Source organism: Sphaerodactylus townsendi, unplaced genomic scaffold (assembly GCF_021028975.2).
Source record: "Sphaerodactylus townsendi isolate TG3544 unplaced genomic scaffold, MPM_Stown_v2.3 scaffold_28, whole genome shotgun sequence".
NCBI lineage: Eukaryota > Metazoa > Chordata > Lepidosauria > Squamata > Sphaerodactylidae > Sphaerodactylus > Sphaerodactylus townsendi.
In genome coordinates, this window is record NW_025950451.1 from 301648 (window position 1) to 318037 (window position 16390).

The 16390-nt window shown below is 47.2% G+C and overlaps 1 protein-coding gene across 2 annotated transcripts; it reads right to left on the reverse strand.

Moving 5' to 3' along the window:
• Positions 1-667: 667 nt before the first annotated feature.
• LOC125425324 (adrenodoxin-like) lies at positions 668-15766 on the reverse strand. Of its 2 annotated transcripts, none has more exons than XM_048482933.1 (4): positions 15537-15766; positions 5260-5384; positions 2715-2844; positions 668-910 (listed from the first exon to the last, which is right to left on the reverse strand). In XM_048482933.1, exons 1-4 carry the CDS (start codon positions 15704-15706, stop codon positions 790-792), a joined length of 546 nt encoding a protein of 181 aa, XP_048338890.1. In that variant the 5' UTR covers positions 15707-15766; the 3' UTR covers positions 668-789. The 2 variants fall into 2 exon arrangements, with proteins under 2 accessions (XP_048338890.1, XP_048338889.1); XM_048482932.1 differs by having other exon boundaries at positions 15528-15766.
• Positions 15767-16390: the final 624 nt, after the last annotated feature.

Genomic DNA, 16390 nt, shown 5'->3' on the forward strand with positions numbered 1-16390 from the left:
TAAGCTCCAAGGTTTTGGACAGGTACACAAGTGAAATGGTTCCTTAAATAGACCCAGCCACACAGGCCTATTTTCTCACTGGCCACGGCACTAAGGCCAATAACTTCCACAAAGCTTAACTTCCCAACTTGCTACCCGGGCTAATAATGAATAATACACACATACCCACAGTATTTACATGACAAAACACTATGAGGCTGTAAAGGTTGAGGGAAGGATGACCTGCAGCAGCAAGTTGTTATACGCATTTTGAAAGAGGAGCTTAGCAGCTGAACTCCATGGGTTACCAGCCTAGTGCCCCAAAATACCAGGATTTTTAATTACATGCACTGCAACATAATTTCTGGGATTTCATCAGGAGTGATGTTACAATCCACATAATGCTGCTCCCCACTTCTCCTCCTGGTGCGCTGAAAAAAAGCAGCCGGCAGGAAGGAGCTGGAGTGCGAGAATCCCCTCTAACACTGGCTTAATGGCGAGCCTCTTTCCACAGTGGTGATGGAGGGAATGTTCACACAACAGCTCTCCCTGAAACCCCCCTGAAGATTCCCCTTTGAACAGGAACAAAAAAGGGTTTTTCCACGCTTTACAGGGAAAGTCCCTGGAATGCCACAAATCTTGCTCAGAATGAGCACCACGTAAGAAGAAGAAGAAGAAGAAGAAGAAGTAGTCTTTGAATATAAATTTAATCTCAATAAGTCACAAGCAGACATAACTTTACAAAACAAAAAGAAACAGAGATGGTGGTGAGTACCCCAGAGGAAGGGCATTTAGTGGAGCCCACGTCCGCTATTGTTTGCTCTGCTTCTCCACTTCCAGTTCTCTCCTGATGTCAGATGCCTCCACAGGAACCTGGACTGTTAGACCATCCATCCACTTCTGCACGCACACTTGGCAGCCGAGACGAGACCTGAGGAGCGGATTCCGACATCTGAGTTTCTGCTGAACGCTTTCCTGGCGCCAGTTGGCAATGCAGGTTGCCATCCCAGAGATGCCGCCTCCCTAATTAAGCCACAGATGGAGCCCCAAAGTTTCCAGGTTTTGGGGTGCTGTGTGGTTTCCGGGCTGTATGGCTGTGTTCTAGCAGTATTCTCTCCTGACGTTTCGCCTGCATCTGTGGCTGGCATCTTCAGGAGAGAATGCTGCTAGAACACAGCCATACAGCCCGGAAACCACACAGCACCCCAGTGATTTCGGCCGTGAAAGCCTTCGACAATACATTTTCCAGGTTTTGCAATGGAGAATGCAGCAGTCAGTACTCCAGGAGAACCCAATTCTATCCCAAAAAGTTAGGTGGTCACCATGATGCAGGGTTTTTTAAAACATTTTTTGCAATCAAATACAGTGCAATTTGCTGACCACTTTAAGAACGATGAACAATCTATCATTATGCATCTGCTGTAGATTTAGTGCTGCTTGCAAAGGGGCTGAAGGTACAATGGGACCATATGATAAAATCATAAGAAAACAACCAGCAACAGATCTCTGTTATAGTAGTTGGGAAATGAATCCTATGCACCTCTATAACAGGACTGGGACCATCTGGGTGGGTGTTCCTGGCTGATCATTTCAGTAGGAGAATCATGTGTACAACAGCCTGGACACACACATTTGCGCATAAAGATCACTGGATCTAAAAACCGATACAATAGATTTGATGCAATAAGTGTTATCACTCCAAAATGGAACGGCAAAGTGCTTGTTAAAAATAAAGGTAAGATAACATACTACTGGGTCCTATGCATTCATGTGTTCTTTAAGGAGCCACAAGACTCCTAGCTAGTGCTCTTGACCAATATTCACAGATCATAATGGGTAGGACTCTGGATACTTCACATTCAATGATAATATTTTAAAGTCCAAATTCTGTGTGAAGAAATTCTAGATTTTCCAACTTGTGCTTATTATGCACAGTAAACAGCAGCGCATGTCTACACTCAGTTCCAAATAATTGGTTAAGCTTCTGTTAGTGCTCAGAGGGCACTGAGATCTGTGCAAGGTGTCCATCAGGTCCCCCTCACTGCCCTGGGAAGTCCAGGTGCATCCTTCCCCTAGAGTTTCTAAAATTTCTCCAAGCCTTGCTCCCTCAGGCTGTTTCCTCATGGGTGGCAAACAGCAGCCCAGGAATGGCAAAAACACCGTCCCTGGGGAGGCGTTCGCATAGCAGGTGCTGCTGCACAGCAACAGCGCCATGCTCGTGCCGCTGAAGCAGCACAGAAACGCCACTTTTGAACCTCGCTCCACGAGTGAGGTTTTTCAAAATGGCGCCTTCCACCCATTGCTGTGCGAACAACAGTGGGTGGAAGGCAGCATTTCCCTCCCGCCTTCCCCAACCGGCTTACCTGCTCCTGCTGGCTTCCGTCGCATTGTGGAGTTCAGGGGACATGGCCCCTGGCCTCCGTCTCCAGAGCCGTTGCTCTGGCCTGGGGGGGGGGGGTGTCCCCTGGCCTCCACAATGCGACGGAAGCCAGCAGGAGCAGGTAAACCGGTCAGGGACAGTGCAGCCTGTGCAGAGGCTGCACCTTCCCCTGCGCCCCTACTGGGACCGTCTATGCAAACGGTCCCAGGAGGGTGCATCGGCCTTAGTTTCAAAACTGTTTACAGATGTTTGAACAAGAAACATTTTTTTTTCAATCTCAGACACTCCACGTCCCTGAACATCACACTGTTTCTGTCCCCTGCAGTGGAATTGTGCAAGGCCCACGGATGCTTACGTGTCAGTCAGGCCATAGGCCAGGTCCAGCATATCCAGCTCCTCTGACATGGCAGGGCCCAGTTGCTGAAAAGTGTGGTCATCAAAGATGAGGTGGCACGTGGAGCACGCCAACGCCCCTTCACAGGCCCCTGTGTGGAAAAAGCAACGGTCAGCAGTGAAGCGGCCCCAGAACAGCAGGAGAGAGGAGCAGAGAGCTGGAGGGAAGAAGAGAAGGGGAAGAGGAGAGATGGGAGGAAGATTAATAAAGAGGAGAAAGGAGGAGGAGGAGGAGAACAAGAAAAGAGAAGGGGAGAGAGAAGAGTAGAGAAGGGGGAAGAAGAAGAAGAGAAGGAAGGAGAAGATGGAGGAGATGGGCAGGAGAAAGGAGTCAAAAGACTGCTCCCCTCCCCCAGCTCTCCTATGGCTAAGCTGGTCAGAGGGAGTTGTTGGCACAGAAAAGGGGGTGAATTGCAGGATGGGCCTTTGGAGAAGCTTCCCCAAATTGCCACGCATGACGAATGGTCAAACAGACAGCAAAGAGAGAAGGAAACACTGCTGCTCACTCTGAAGCTTAGCTGCGCGAGTTATTTCTTTATTCAGTATTTTTGTATCCTTTCTCCAAACAGCTCAGGGCAATGTACATGGTTTTTTCTTCATTTTATCATCACACCAACTCTATGAAGGAGGTTAGGCTGAGGGAAGGTGGTTTCACAGCAGAGTGCTGATTGGAATCTGGGTCTTCCAGATTGTAGTTTGGCCTGCCAGCCACTAAACCATGCTGATGTATATGCAGACTCCTTCCTACCCAGTGATCATTCCCTATGTAGCTCTTTTTGCTTCAGGAAATGTGGAGGCATTCACACAGCAACTTTCACTGCACTTTCCTGGCAACTGCCCTACACCCCATGGGTGCCATTAATAATTCATTATTATTATTATTATTATTATTATTATTATTATTATTATTATTATTATTATTATTATTATTATTATTATTATTATACACATAACAACACAGCACAAGTGTCTGGAATTCATCTCTGAATATCGAGACCTTCCCAAGGACCTAGGATATTAGAGGTATTTGCGTAGAACAGGGGTCAGGAACCCGCGGCTCGCGAGCCGCATGCGGCTCTTCCGCCGCTGTTCTGCGGCTCCATGAACGGAGCCGCCGGCCCCCTCTTCGCAGGAAGCAGGGTGGGCACATCTCTAGCCCAAGGGTCGGCGCAGGCCATTGCGTTTGGCTCCTGCCCGCCCCACTGCTTGTGCAGGCTGGCGCCACCCGCTGCCGGAGGCCGGTCCTTGAGCCCCTCTTCACCCGCCTCTGCAGGAAGCAGGGCGGCACATCTCTAGGCCCGCTGGGTGAGCGGCGGGGAGGGAGGGCGAAGCGAAATAGCCAGCAAGTCGGCGGGGGAGCAGACGGGGGGCGAGCGAGTGGGTGGGGGGGTGGTGAGCCAAATGGTTCTTTGGTGGTGAGCCAAATTTGGTGGTGAGCCAAATGGCTCTTTGAGGGGAAAAGGTTCCCGACCCCTGGCGTAGAATATGTGCAGTTCCTAGAAGTGCTGCTTTCTGCAGCATGTGGACTGATGTTTTGTCCAAGTTTAGGCTTTCCAGATGTTTTTCAAGATTTCTTGGGATTCCTCCTAGAGTACCGACTACTAGTGGGATTACTGTTGTTCTTTTTTGCCACAATCGTTCAACTTCAATTTGTAGGTCCTTGTATTTTGTGATCTTTTCCAGCTCTTTGTCCTCTACCCTGCTGTCAACTGGCACAGCAACATCTATGATCATCATCATCATCATCATCATCATTATTATTAATGATAACAACAACATGAGAAGGTTACTAAATACCACAATTTGCCAATTGAGATAGAGCATCTATGGCACAAACCAGCTGAGGTGGTAATCGACATCCTAGGTGCCATTCTGAAAACACTCTGCAGATACAGTACAATTCCCTTGGCCCATGGTGGCGAACCTATGGCACTCCAGATGTTCATGGACTACAATTCCCATCAGCCCCTGCCAGCTTGGCCAATTGGCCATACTGGCAGGGGCTGATGGGAATTGTAGTTCATGGACATCTGGAGTGCCATAGGTTCGCCACCACTGCCTGGGTGAGGCTTGAATTGTAATGAAAGGCCAACAACTAGCCAAAGAATTGACAGCTGTGATAGCAAACATAATCATATCTGACAGATATTAATTGACAAAATTAACATTTGTCAGATTCAGAAGGCAGCCCTGCTAGGATCCACACAAATACTACACCAATACATTACAACTTCCTAGGCCTCTGGGTGAGGCTCAAATTGTAATGAAAGGTCAACAACCAGCTAGAGAACTGGCAGCAGAACAAGCAGACCTGCTGTGTTGTGAAGTTTGGACAAGAAATCACAGAAAAACCTGAAGGACTCCAAGGTGGTTGGGAAACTTTGGGCGTTCCTGGTCCTGCTCATAAGGCCGCCATTTTCCTTGCCCTGTCCCTGCGGTGGCCATTCCCCCTGACCAGACCAGTGACTCCTGCCGAGGAAACAAAGAAGGGCACATGCGCCACTTACCAAAGCCATCAATGTTGAGGTTTTGATTCACCACCACCTCTAGCAAACTTTCCCCTTCTTTCGCTGCGGCTGAGAATTTCTCTCCATCCCGATTTATAAAATTAATTGTCACTCTGTGTGCAGAACTTCGGGGGGGGGGGGAACACATCATGAGACAGAACAAGAATACATTATGAAACGTGATTATTTCACTACAAAAGTTCTATATTACCTCTCACTAAAACATGCTCAGGACAAAGTAAAAGGTGAAAAACAGAACAGCAGGCAATAGTTTAAAATGAAGAAACTATTTAAATCTTCCACATGCAAAGCAATATTTAGTTAACTAAGACAACCAAGTTATAGGCAAAGAGATAATTAAATTAACATTCCAGAATGGTCCAAGTCCTGCATTCAACTGTTCTGAATGCGGCCTACTTCAGGCCAGGCTTTTGACCCAAGTCAGAGACCTGAGCTGCTTACTAAGGGGAAGGACTGCCATCTTGGTGCTCACTCAGTCCAACCCCCTGACCCACTTGGGGGTGGATGTCTCCAACTTGCCCATGCCCTGCCTAGGGCTGCCAACCTCCAGGTGGAGCCTGGAGATCTTCTGGAATGACAACTGACTCCAGGTGACAGAGATCAGTTTCTTTTTAAAAAAATGGTTCTTTGGAGGGTGGACTCCATGGCATTATATTCGTTAAGGTTCCCTCCTCTCCACAAACCTCAGGCTCAACCAGCAAATCTCGAGGAGTTTCCCTAGGTGAAGTTGGCAGCCCAGAATTCCCGGGGTTTCTGCCACAGAAACAGGCAGGGTTGATTTTTCAGGCTTCTTCTGGAAGTCGTGATGTCTCCTGTCTCAATGAAAGGGGCCAATGGCTGGTTAAAGAGTGGACTAGGTCTAACTCTTGCTTTCTCAATGTTTTGAGGACCTTTAATTCGACAGGTGGACTATTTTGGATTTATTTTGACCCACTAGTTCTGGTAATATTCTGGATAAGTGAGTGCAAGCGTGCCATTTTGGCAGAAGAGACAGCCCTCTTCAAACCCCACCCCACCCCCCAGTTTCAGTCTCCTACTTTTGTTTTCTCTGTTTTCTTTCTCTTTTAAGGGTTTTTTAAAAAACTGTTATAAATTTTTAGAGTATAGAAGGAATTTAAAAAATTATCAACAAAATGAAAACCTTTTCTTGGGGTTTTTTTGTAACATTTGCCTGATATCTGAACAACACCAAATGGATTTTAAGACTCAGAGACTTTAAAACATCTAAGACAAATGGTCACATATAAACAGATTGATGTATTGGCTCTCTTGAATGTGGAACTCTTCTCATCTGTGGGATGCAATCAGTGGTGGGATTCAAACAGTGGCGCAGCTGCACACACGCACCTCCAGTCCCTATTGGGCAGGCAGGTTGCTTTAGTAACCCCTTCTCAGCACTCAGAAAAAATTAGTAACCACTTCAAGAGAAGTGGTGAGAACTGATTGGATCCCACCTCTGGATGCAATGATTGGAAAACTCTTGGAGTGATTGACAAGTACGTGAGAGACTTTGAGATCTATTCTGTCTCTTAATTAGGGTTACATTCATTTTGTATGGTTTGAACTTGGACAGTTGTGAGGCTTGTTGTTACTGACTGGATGGCTTGAAAAACTGGACCTATAGCATTTCTAGAGTTATTATTCTCTTGGCTTGGACTGGACTTGAATAGTTATAAAGTGTTCAGCATACTAAGTGGATTACAAAGGATTTAGAAAATATAAGATTATTGGACATCCTTGCGTTCAAGATTAACAAGAATGTAATTGGAGAGCTAGTAGGCTGACTTATTTTCTTCTTCTGTGAAGGTACATGAAATTCTGACTGCATGGTGGTGATAAGAGTTTTTTGAAAAGATTTATACATACTCAAGAGATCTTTTTGTGAAGGTGAATTATTGTTGGAGGCTTAGGATGAAGCTACACTGAATTTTATAATTATTCAACTAAAGACAGTTTCATAGCTATCATAATGAGACTGCTTTTTGCTGACCGTGGGAACAGAAACGGCTATTATTTTATTCCATTCTTTAAAAGTAAACTATCATTCTCTCCAGTCTTGCTGATAACTTTTACTTGTTCTGGTACATTACAGTTACTTCCCCCATTTACTTTGCTATGTTGCTGCCACCTGCTGGAATGGAGATAATTAAATAGCTTCAGTCAATCTTGCAAATAAGACAATCATAACTTAATATGAAGGAGGATTTTAAGAGTTTAAAACAAGAAATTCAACAATCAAATCCAATATCAAAGAACAGTTAAAGAATGACCTGCAGAGTATTAGGCAGAAATTTGTCTCGAATCTGCTTGTATTCAATGGAAAAGTTCAGAAGAATGTCCAAGACACAGGGACATTCAGACTCAACTGAACTTTTTTTGCCAAGCAAACAACCAGCATAAAAGAATACTGAGAGAAGATGAAACAACAGGTGAAAGAGATCTTGAAAAAGAATTTGCTGAGAGTCCACGAAAATATATCCTAGTTGGTTAAAATCTTCTTGATACTGAGCAGACTTACAGAGAACCATTAATAGAAAGGAAGGTTGATATACTAATCTTTCAAGACCTGCTGAACACACTCCTGGAGAAAAGTGAGCCGAAAATTCTAAGACAAGTTCCCTTGAAAGAGGAAGCAGAATATAATTGGAAAATTTTACTTGCTTTAGAAGTGCTCCTGTCTACATGGAAAATGATTGCAAAAACTGCAAATCAAGCAAAACAATTGGTAACACGTCTTACAAATGATGATTTTTTTTCAAAAACTCCAAAATTTACATTAGAGAAAGGCTACCAGTAAATATAAAAGGTCAATCACCCAGGAAATGTGCAAGAAAATGGATAGACACTTTTGAAATGTCAGGAACAGTCTTCAGGAAAAAAACCTGCAGGATGTTTTAAAGATAATTTACTTAGACGATTGCAAGAAAAGGAAAAGTTAAAGGAGAAGTTAAAATAAGAGAATGCTCTTGTATGGCAAAATTAACTGAATAGAAGTCCAGAATATGAACTGAAATTAATGAAGAATCTTATTTTAAATATAATTGTCTAAGCGGTGGGAATGTTGCAAAGACGAATCCTCCACCAATTGGTAAGGACGACTCACAAAGTGAGCCCTGCTTGCCCATTGGTGGGCGACATTCCAGCTACACCCACCTTCCCCTGACCCAAGAGGAAGCCTGGTTCTGCTCGGCCTCCCCAAACCCTCCCAGTTTCCCCCATCCCCAACCCTTCCCAGCCAGTGGAGCAGAAGTGTCTTGGCACCCACTGCTCCTTGGGCTCGCCAACACTGTCCTTACCCCAAGCCACGCCTTCCCACCCTCCCCCCACTACAAGCCACACCTCATTTTCACATTAATATAGGACTCAACTTGGCTTACTCAGAACCAAGGAAATCCTCAGCACACAATGACAGGCTGAAAGAGAAATCTGACACAATGCTGAAGGTTTTTAGGCTGAAAACCACCTCTGGGTAATGGCGTATTTACCCCAGGATGTGGGGTACCCTCTGCCCTCCCTGCCACTTACCTGGTCATGTGGCGGTACAAAATCAACCCCCCCACGTGACCAGGAAGAAGACAGCAAGGCAGCAGGAAGTCCTGCTGCCTCGTCATCTTCCAGCACCCTCGACCCATGTCGTCATCAATGTGGCCACGCCCTCCTCAAGCCACGCCCCCAACCTCAGTGCTATAAAAGCAAGTGCCGAAGGGGAGGGCAGAAGGGATTGCTGCCTGCCGGCTCACATGTGGCCACACCCACTAAGCCCCACCCCCGATAGACATCTGTCTCTTCTGCCTCCCTGGAGGGCAGGGCAGAAGGGACTGTGGGCTCACTGGGAGCTGGGAGCAAAGGGGAGGGGTAGCAGTGGGAGGGTGGAGCCCCGGGGGTCACCATTTCCCCTCAGTATGCCTCTGCCTCTGGGTCTTTGCTTACCTTGGAGTGCTCGCAATCGGACACTGGCTCATCCTGTTTGGTGGGAAATTTGCTAACTTTCACATGGAGAATAATGTCTAACAGTTAGGTTTCCAGCACAATTATCCTCTCCCCTCATTGCCTCTGTTGAAGCAGCAGATTTACTCGGAGTAGACCACCTTGTAGGACGGAATGTAGACAAGAACTGACAGACACACAGTCACCAGTGCAGTTCTGTTTATTGCTATCAACTAACAAAGTGCTTCGCCAGACCACAGGTGTTTTCAGGCTCACATCACACTGCTGTCTGTGCTAACTATATACAAAAGTGGTACCAATCAGGTGCCCTCACCTTATCAGATTTGCACAGGGTACAAGCTGTGCACTCGGTACTAATCTGCACACGGCACCTGTTAGAAGGAGGGTCCAGCTGTCATTTAGATTTTGCTCATCTAAACATTCACACTGTTCTGACACTCTCTGTGATCTTACAGATGTAAAAATAGACAGCATCAACAACAATATTTTCTAAAGATTTCCAGAAATGACCAATGTCATAATTATTAATGATAAATGAACTTCCAGTCTGAAGGATCCTGCCCAGTTTTCCTCTACAAAGTCTCAAGTGAGGCTTTCGTCTAAGGAATTTTGTATTCTGCTTTTTTACACTTTCTGCTTTATTATACTTTGGTCTTTGGGTCAGGGGTCCGACCTCCTCCATCCGCAGTCTGGGTAACAAATCCAGGTGGGCCATATAACCCGGACTGCTTTTTTCCATCTTCGTCAGGCCCGGCTGTTGGCTCCCTTCCTCTCCCATGCGGACCTAGCCACTGTGATCCATGCAATAGTCACCTCCAGGCTAGACTATTGTAACTTGCTTTGCACGGACCTTGCCTTGCGTCTGATCTGGAAGTTAAAACTGGTCCAACATGCAGCGGCTCACCTCCTTACAGGGGAAGCCTTCCGAGATCATATTCAGCCTGTGCTGCGCCAGCTGCATTGATTTCCAGTTGAATTCTGAATCATCTTCAAGGTGTGGGTGTTGACCCTCAAGGCCTTACACAACCTGGGACCTTGGTACCTTCAGGACCACATTACCCCACATGTCCCTACTCTGCTGAATGTAGAGGCCAATCTACTGGAAGTCCCTGGCCCCGGCCTGGTGGAACACTCTCCCTCCAGCTATCCGGGCCCTGCGGGATCTCGGTGATCTTGGTAAGACTGAGTCCTTCCACCGGGCCTTTGGAGAGACCAGTCACTGAATTGTGCCCCCTCTGTTCTCCTGTGAGGGTCCCTTTACACCTTTGGGGCCCACCGTGCCCCCCTTCCCTCGTTAGGAGGATTTTTAAGTAAGGGTTTTGCAGAACGCCAATTTCATGTAGCAATTCTGTTTTAAATTAAATTAATATTTTAGAGTTTATGGGGCTGAGTTCTTAATGTTAGGTATTTATTGGTTGTTATTTACTCGCCCCTCTTGTTATTGTATTTTATGTTGATGTTGTACACTGCCCAGAGCCCTCCGGGGATGAGGCGGTATACCAAATTGAAATAACAACAACAACAACAACAACAACAACAGATACCGCGATTTGAAAATCGAGCTTCAGCGTCTATGGCACAAACCAGCTGAGGTCGTCCCAGTGGTAATCGGCACGTTGGGCGCCATCCCAAAAACACTAGGGCAGCACTTGAAACATCTTCGAATTGACAAAATTAACATCTGTCAAATTCAGAAGGCAGCCCTGCTGGGATCCGCACAAATATTATGCCGATACATTACAACTTCCTAGGCCTCTGGGTGAGGCTTGAATTGTAATGAAGGCCAACAACCAGCTAAAGATCTGGTAGCTGTGAAATCTACAATAATAATAATAATAATAATAATAATAATAATAATAATAATAATAATAATAATAATAATAATAATAATAATAATAATAATAATAATAATTCTCCCTTTATGTTTCAATACCACATGGAATTTAATTTCCCACCATGAATAAATACATTTGGGGGAGGGAGTCTAAAGAATTTTAAAAGAATTTGAAGAGACTTTAAAGGCAGCTCTTGCTACCAATTTTACCTACTTTGAATTTGAAAGGGAGTGGGGTGAAAAAGAAAACCCTTTGTTATCCTTCCCCTATTTCAATGACATTTTCCTATGCCAAAAGCCCCTCCCTGATGAACATGATCTTGAACTTGAAACATCCAGAGAAATCCACATTCTAGGGCGCTGAATCTGGGGACCTCATCACCCTAGTTGGGGCTGTGCTGACCTCCACTTGGACCTACAGCACCAGTGCCAGCTGTTTCTGATCCACATGACTGATTGAGGGAAACCGCAGAGACTGTGCAAGCAGGACAGATCCTTCGTAGGGAGGGGTTCATTTATCCAGGGCACATTACCTAAACCTGCCTGAACGAGTACATCCTTCATCCCAACACACATCCAGCCAGCAGAGCCCACACTCAGCACATCAGGCCAAGAGCCGAACACCTCCTGTCATAGCAGAGGGCAACTGGACCAAGCAGCTACATGAGTTCCTGGTCAGATGCCAGGGACTTTGGACTTGCTCTGACATGCCAAGTGGCCTTGGTTGGGGCGCCCTGTGAATGCCATCGTGTGCCAAGGCTCTGGTTTACACAAACAGAAGTTACCCAAGAGATGTTTTCTCCATTCCAGGAAGAGTGATGCTTGCAGAATTCCTACTCTTAGAAGCTCAGGGGCAGCCTTGAATACTTCCCCAGTAGACAGTCAGCTTTCTCCTCCTGGGGGAAGTGGGTCTTGGGCAATCAGGTTCAGCTCAGTGCCAATTAGGACAGAATCAAAATGGGGATGCACGGGCTGTGGAAAAGGCCACTCTCATGAAATATATGATCCCCTTCTCTAGCCCGGGGTGCCCAAGATTGAGGGGCAGCCTCACAGAATGATCGACCAGGAGCCTCCTTCATCCCTCCCTCCATCAGAGGGGGAGTGGCAGGCCCTGGGGGAGACGAGGACTGTCCCAAGTCATGGAGGTGGGGTGAGGAAAGGGAGCATGGGGGTGGGGGTGGGGCGGGGCGGGCCTTGAGGACTGTTGATGGCAGGAGAGATCTGGGACAGGTGGGCACAATTTGAAGATCTTTTAGAGAACAGAGCAGAGAGGGACCTCTTCCCTCAAAAATTTGGAGCAGCCCTAATTATAAATTAGGTATCCAGGGTTCTTTGGAAAGTGTGGTTGGTGCAGTAAAGGCCTGGACTTTCTAGAATGCTCTCTCTGCTTCCCAGCTATTTCACACAGGCCCCTTCTGCACAGGCCCATAAAAGCCGCTTGGGGGTGGGACAAAACCAGTGTTGGGCAGGAACTTTGCACGGTTCCCACCCTGAACACGAATCTAACCTGCCCCTGCCCCACACTGTTGGCCACTGTTGGATATTTGCTAATTGCGTTATCTGTGATTCTTTTCTTTTATTGCGCCTCACGGTCATGGCCTGAGCGAACAGCCGCAGCTGTGATTCACATTAACACAAATGAATCGCAAATCGTGATTCTCTTTCCCTCCCCGGCTCCCTTCTGTGGAGCTGGGGAGGGGAAACAGGCTGTTCCGTGGCCCCAGGGGCCTGGACAGATGCCAGGGACTTTGGGCTTGTACTTCGCAGGCAGGCAGGCAGGCAGGGGAGGAAAGGAAAGGCAGCCGGGGAGGGAGAAAGGGAAGCTCCGCCATGCGAATGGTTTGGGAGTGTGGATGGGTTAATATAATCTGCCTCTCACATATTTTTGGCCCATGCGGAAGGGACTATAGTGTCTGTAAAATAAGTGGCTGTGGTGTCTATCAGCTGTCTGATGCAGCTAACCCAGCTCCCTCTGGCCCAGACAATTTGTTTGCCTCCCGTCCCGAACTTTTCCCAAACTGCTGCCGTGGTCAGTGAGGATCAGGCACAGGGAACCCCTGCCCTCCCCCCCCCCCCCGGGCATTCACTTCCCCGTCCAAAGGGGGATGGAGAAGACAGCTGATTGATGCAGATGAAGACACTGTGGGTGGCTTCTCTTAAATAAGGATGTGCTCCTGCAGGCTGGAGTCAGACACGTGTTCTGAGTCTGGCAAAACAACCCATTTGAGCACATATACAAGCAGCTTTTGCTGGCTGATGTCCTCCAAGTTTCTATTCAGTTCATCAGTGTGGTTTGGGACTTTCAAATTCTGTTCCTAGAATTTCCCTCCCTCCAAAATAAAATTTTCCCCTTAAATATAATACACAGTCAAATGTGAGAGATTATTTAAGGTAGGAAAAAAGCAGATTAACAAATAAAATAATTTGCAGTGGATGTTCTGTGTGACAGTCACACAGACAGAGACAAGGCTCGTGTGACAGTCATCTCCAGGCTAGATGACTGTAACTTGCTCGACACTGGCCTACCCCTAAGACTGCTCCGGAATCTGTAGCTTGTCCAGAATGGGGTCATCCCAGTGGACATCAGGGCCCTATGGGATATCAATTCCGCAGGGCCTGTAGACCAATAACATTCCACCGGGCATACAACTGATGAACAATAACATCAATAACAACTGATAAACAATAACATCTTGGCGCCCGAATTTACAACCCCTCCTCTCCCACCCATCATTTTTAGAATTGCGTTAAGTATGGGAATGTATATGGGTAACTTTGATTAAATCACAATCTGTGTATTAAGTATTGGAGGATTTAAATTTTTTTCATTATTAATTTATTACTTGTAATTTTATTATTGTTTTTAAACATGTGTGCTAGCCACTCTGAGCCCGGTCTCTGGCTGGATATCTGGGGGAGCCGGATACTAAATCAAATTAATTAACACAGACACCTGCATTCAGTGATGCACACTGTATTTTCTCTGGGCTAGCTGTACACCTTCTGGGAGACAGAGCGATCCTTTCAACTAGACTGAATACTGGAGAAACTAAAAAAAAAAAAAAAAGATGACTCCCATCTCTTTCCCAGTAAGGGAACCATGTCACTGCCTTTAAACTGCCAAGAGGGAAGGAAGATTCCCCGAGGAAACATACATGTAAAGCCTCCTGTGCTGTTTTGTTTGTCACTTCTCTGTGGGCCACAAGGCCTACAATTCTGGTTCTGCTACTTAGGGAATCTGGTACACTTTTCTTTTTTGACCTTGCCTGTGGAAGTTGCCCTTGAATTCGTTCTCAGACTGCCAACAATTCTGAACTGATATTCCCTTAGTGGACAATGCCAGGAGCAACAAAGAATGCCGTCAGAAACGGTTTTAGAGCCTGGCAAGCGAAATTCCCCTGTCCTCAGTTTCTGGGAGGCCTGAACACTCCTGGGAGGGGAGGACTAAACATTGCTGGTTTAGAACGCAGCCTGGCAAGGTTTGTTTGCAATTCTGCAACCCTGGCACGTCCTGCTGCGATGTTCCCTCCTCCAAGGCCAGCCTGGGGACTTGCTGTTCTAAATAGGGGAAGGGGGGTGCAGTTGTGAAAAGCCCCTCCCCACTGCATGTCAGGAGCTGCAGTCACGGGCTTGTAGAAAACCTGGTCGGCTTCCATTTCAAACAAGGTTGCTCAGCTTCCACGCGGGGCCTGGAGATGTCCTGGGATCGCAACTGACCTCCAGAGGAGAGAGGCGAGTTCCCCTGGAGAAAGTGGCTACTTTGGGGGGTGGGTGTTGTGGCCCTGGATCTTGCTGAGGTCCCTCCTTCCCCAGGCTCCATCCAGGAGTTTTCCAACCCAAGGCTGGGAACCCCAACAGCTGTTGCCCATCGAGCACAAGTCAGCCCTCCACCTCTGAGACAGTCTGTGCTTGTGACGAGCCGGCTGGAAGGACCCGTGATCCACCCAGCAGGATGTTTCTCAATGGCCACGCCCTGTGGCCCGAGCCCCACTTTGCCCATTTCAAGCATGCAGTCAAACTGGGGAGGGAGAGAAAGAAGGGCAGTTGCGCCCACACATGTGGGTCTGTGGTTCATAGATTACACGGGCTTATCTTAGTACCCTCAGTGGGATAGGTAATCTGCCTGCCCCTTTTGACAGTGGATGCAGAGCAATTTGGTGGCACTTGAAGCGCATTTCACCTGGGCATGAGGTCAGGTGGGCTTTCAGGTGAGGTGAGTCACCAAAAGTCCTCCTCCTCCGTTGCCCTGTCCTGGTCTTCCTTGTGTGCTGCAGAGGAGTGGATTTCTTCCTCTGAATGACACACACAGAAACAGTCAAAGGCTACTCGTCAGACACAGCCACATAGAAGCATTTTGGTTGGGGAATCTGGGTCCTCCCTCAGCCTAGTTTCTGGCAGTCAAAGGCAATGAGCACAGCAGCCACCCCTCCGCTACTGAAGAAGAAAAGTCAAGCAATGTGCTCACCCTGGGTCCCCAGAGGCGCCCTGAAGCCCGTGGGTGTAACTGAAGTCTCTCCTGGGATGCAGGCTGACAAGACCAGGGCTGCCCGTCGCTCTCTCCAAGGCCCCGAGAGCCTGCGCTCTGTGCACAGCAAGTCCATTCAGCCAAGGCCGGGCGAGCCCAGGGAAGCACCGAGCCAGCATGCTGGGCAAATCTCTGGTCTCCGGGCTCTTCTGCCACTGCTGAGCAGGCTGGCCGGCAACTATAAGTACTGCTGAGTGGAGACAGCAACTGGGGAGGGAGGGAGGGGAGCCTCACGCCAGCCCAGCCCACAAGAGCCCGTCAAGGCTGCTGGGGCTGCACAAGGCAGGGGAAGCCTCGCTGGGGATCAATCCGAGGAACCCAAAGCACTCTTCTGGCCGGGTTTGGCAGCCGTGGGGCTAGAGAAGAGGGAGGCCTCAGGGCTGGAACCAGCCTCTCACTGGACCAGTTGGGCCTGACCCCAGTTGAGAAAGGGAGGGATACAAATCTAATAAAATGAATAAAAACAATACGTTCCAGTATAAAGTAAAACTAATTTTTTACCTTGAACCAGAATTGGTTTTAAAAAGGTCAACTGTAGATAACTTTCCAGAACCTTTGTTTAAAGAAAGGAGTCTGGATAAATTTCTGTCTCCTAAATCTTCTATCACTGCTATGAATTCTTTTGAAGTTTTAGATGTGAACATTCGAAGTCATCTGAGATAGGGAATTGCAAACCTTCTCCCTATATGCATATCCACAGTTTGCTGCTCGAGGATGACAGTGGTCACAGAAAGTCCTTTTGCTCCCAAACTTTGATAAAACAGATATTCTTAACAGCCAAAACTGTGCAACAGGATTAGGAT

Bases quoted from the DNA above. Each gene is read 5' to 3' on its own strand.
- LOC125425324 (XM_048482932.1), bottom strand. From the start codon at position 15,706: ATGCTGGCTCGGTGCTTCCCTGGGCTCGCCCGGCCTTGGCTGAATGGA. The intron at 5,385-15,527 runs GTGAGCACATTG...CCCCCCCCGAAG, and splicing joins GGCGCCTCTGGGGACCCAGG to TTCTGCACACAGAGTGACAA. The intron at 911-2,714 runs GTAAGCATCCGT...TCCGCTCCTCAG, and splicing joins GCCTATGGCCTGACTGACAC to GTCTCGTCTCGGCTGCCAAG.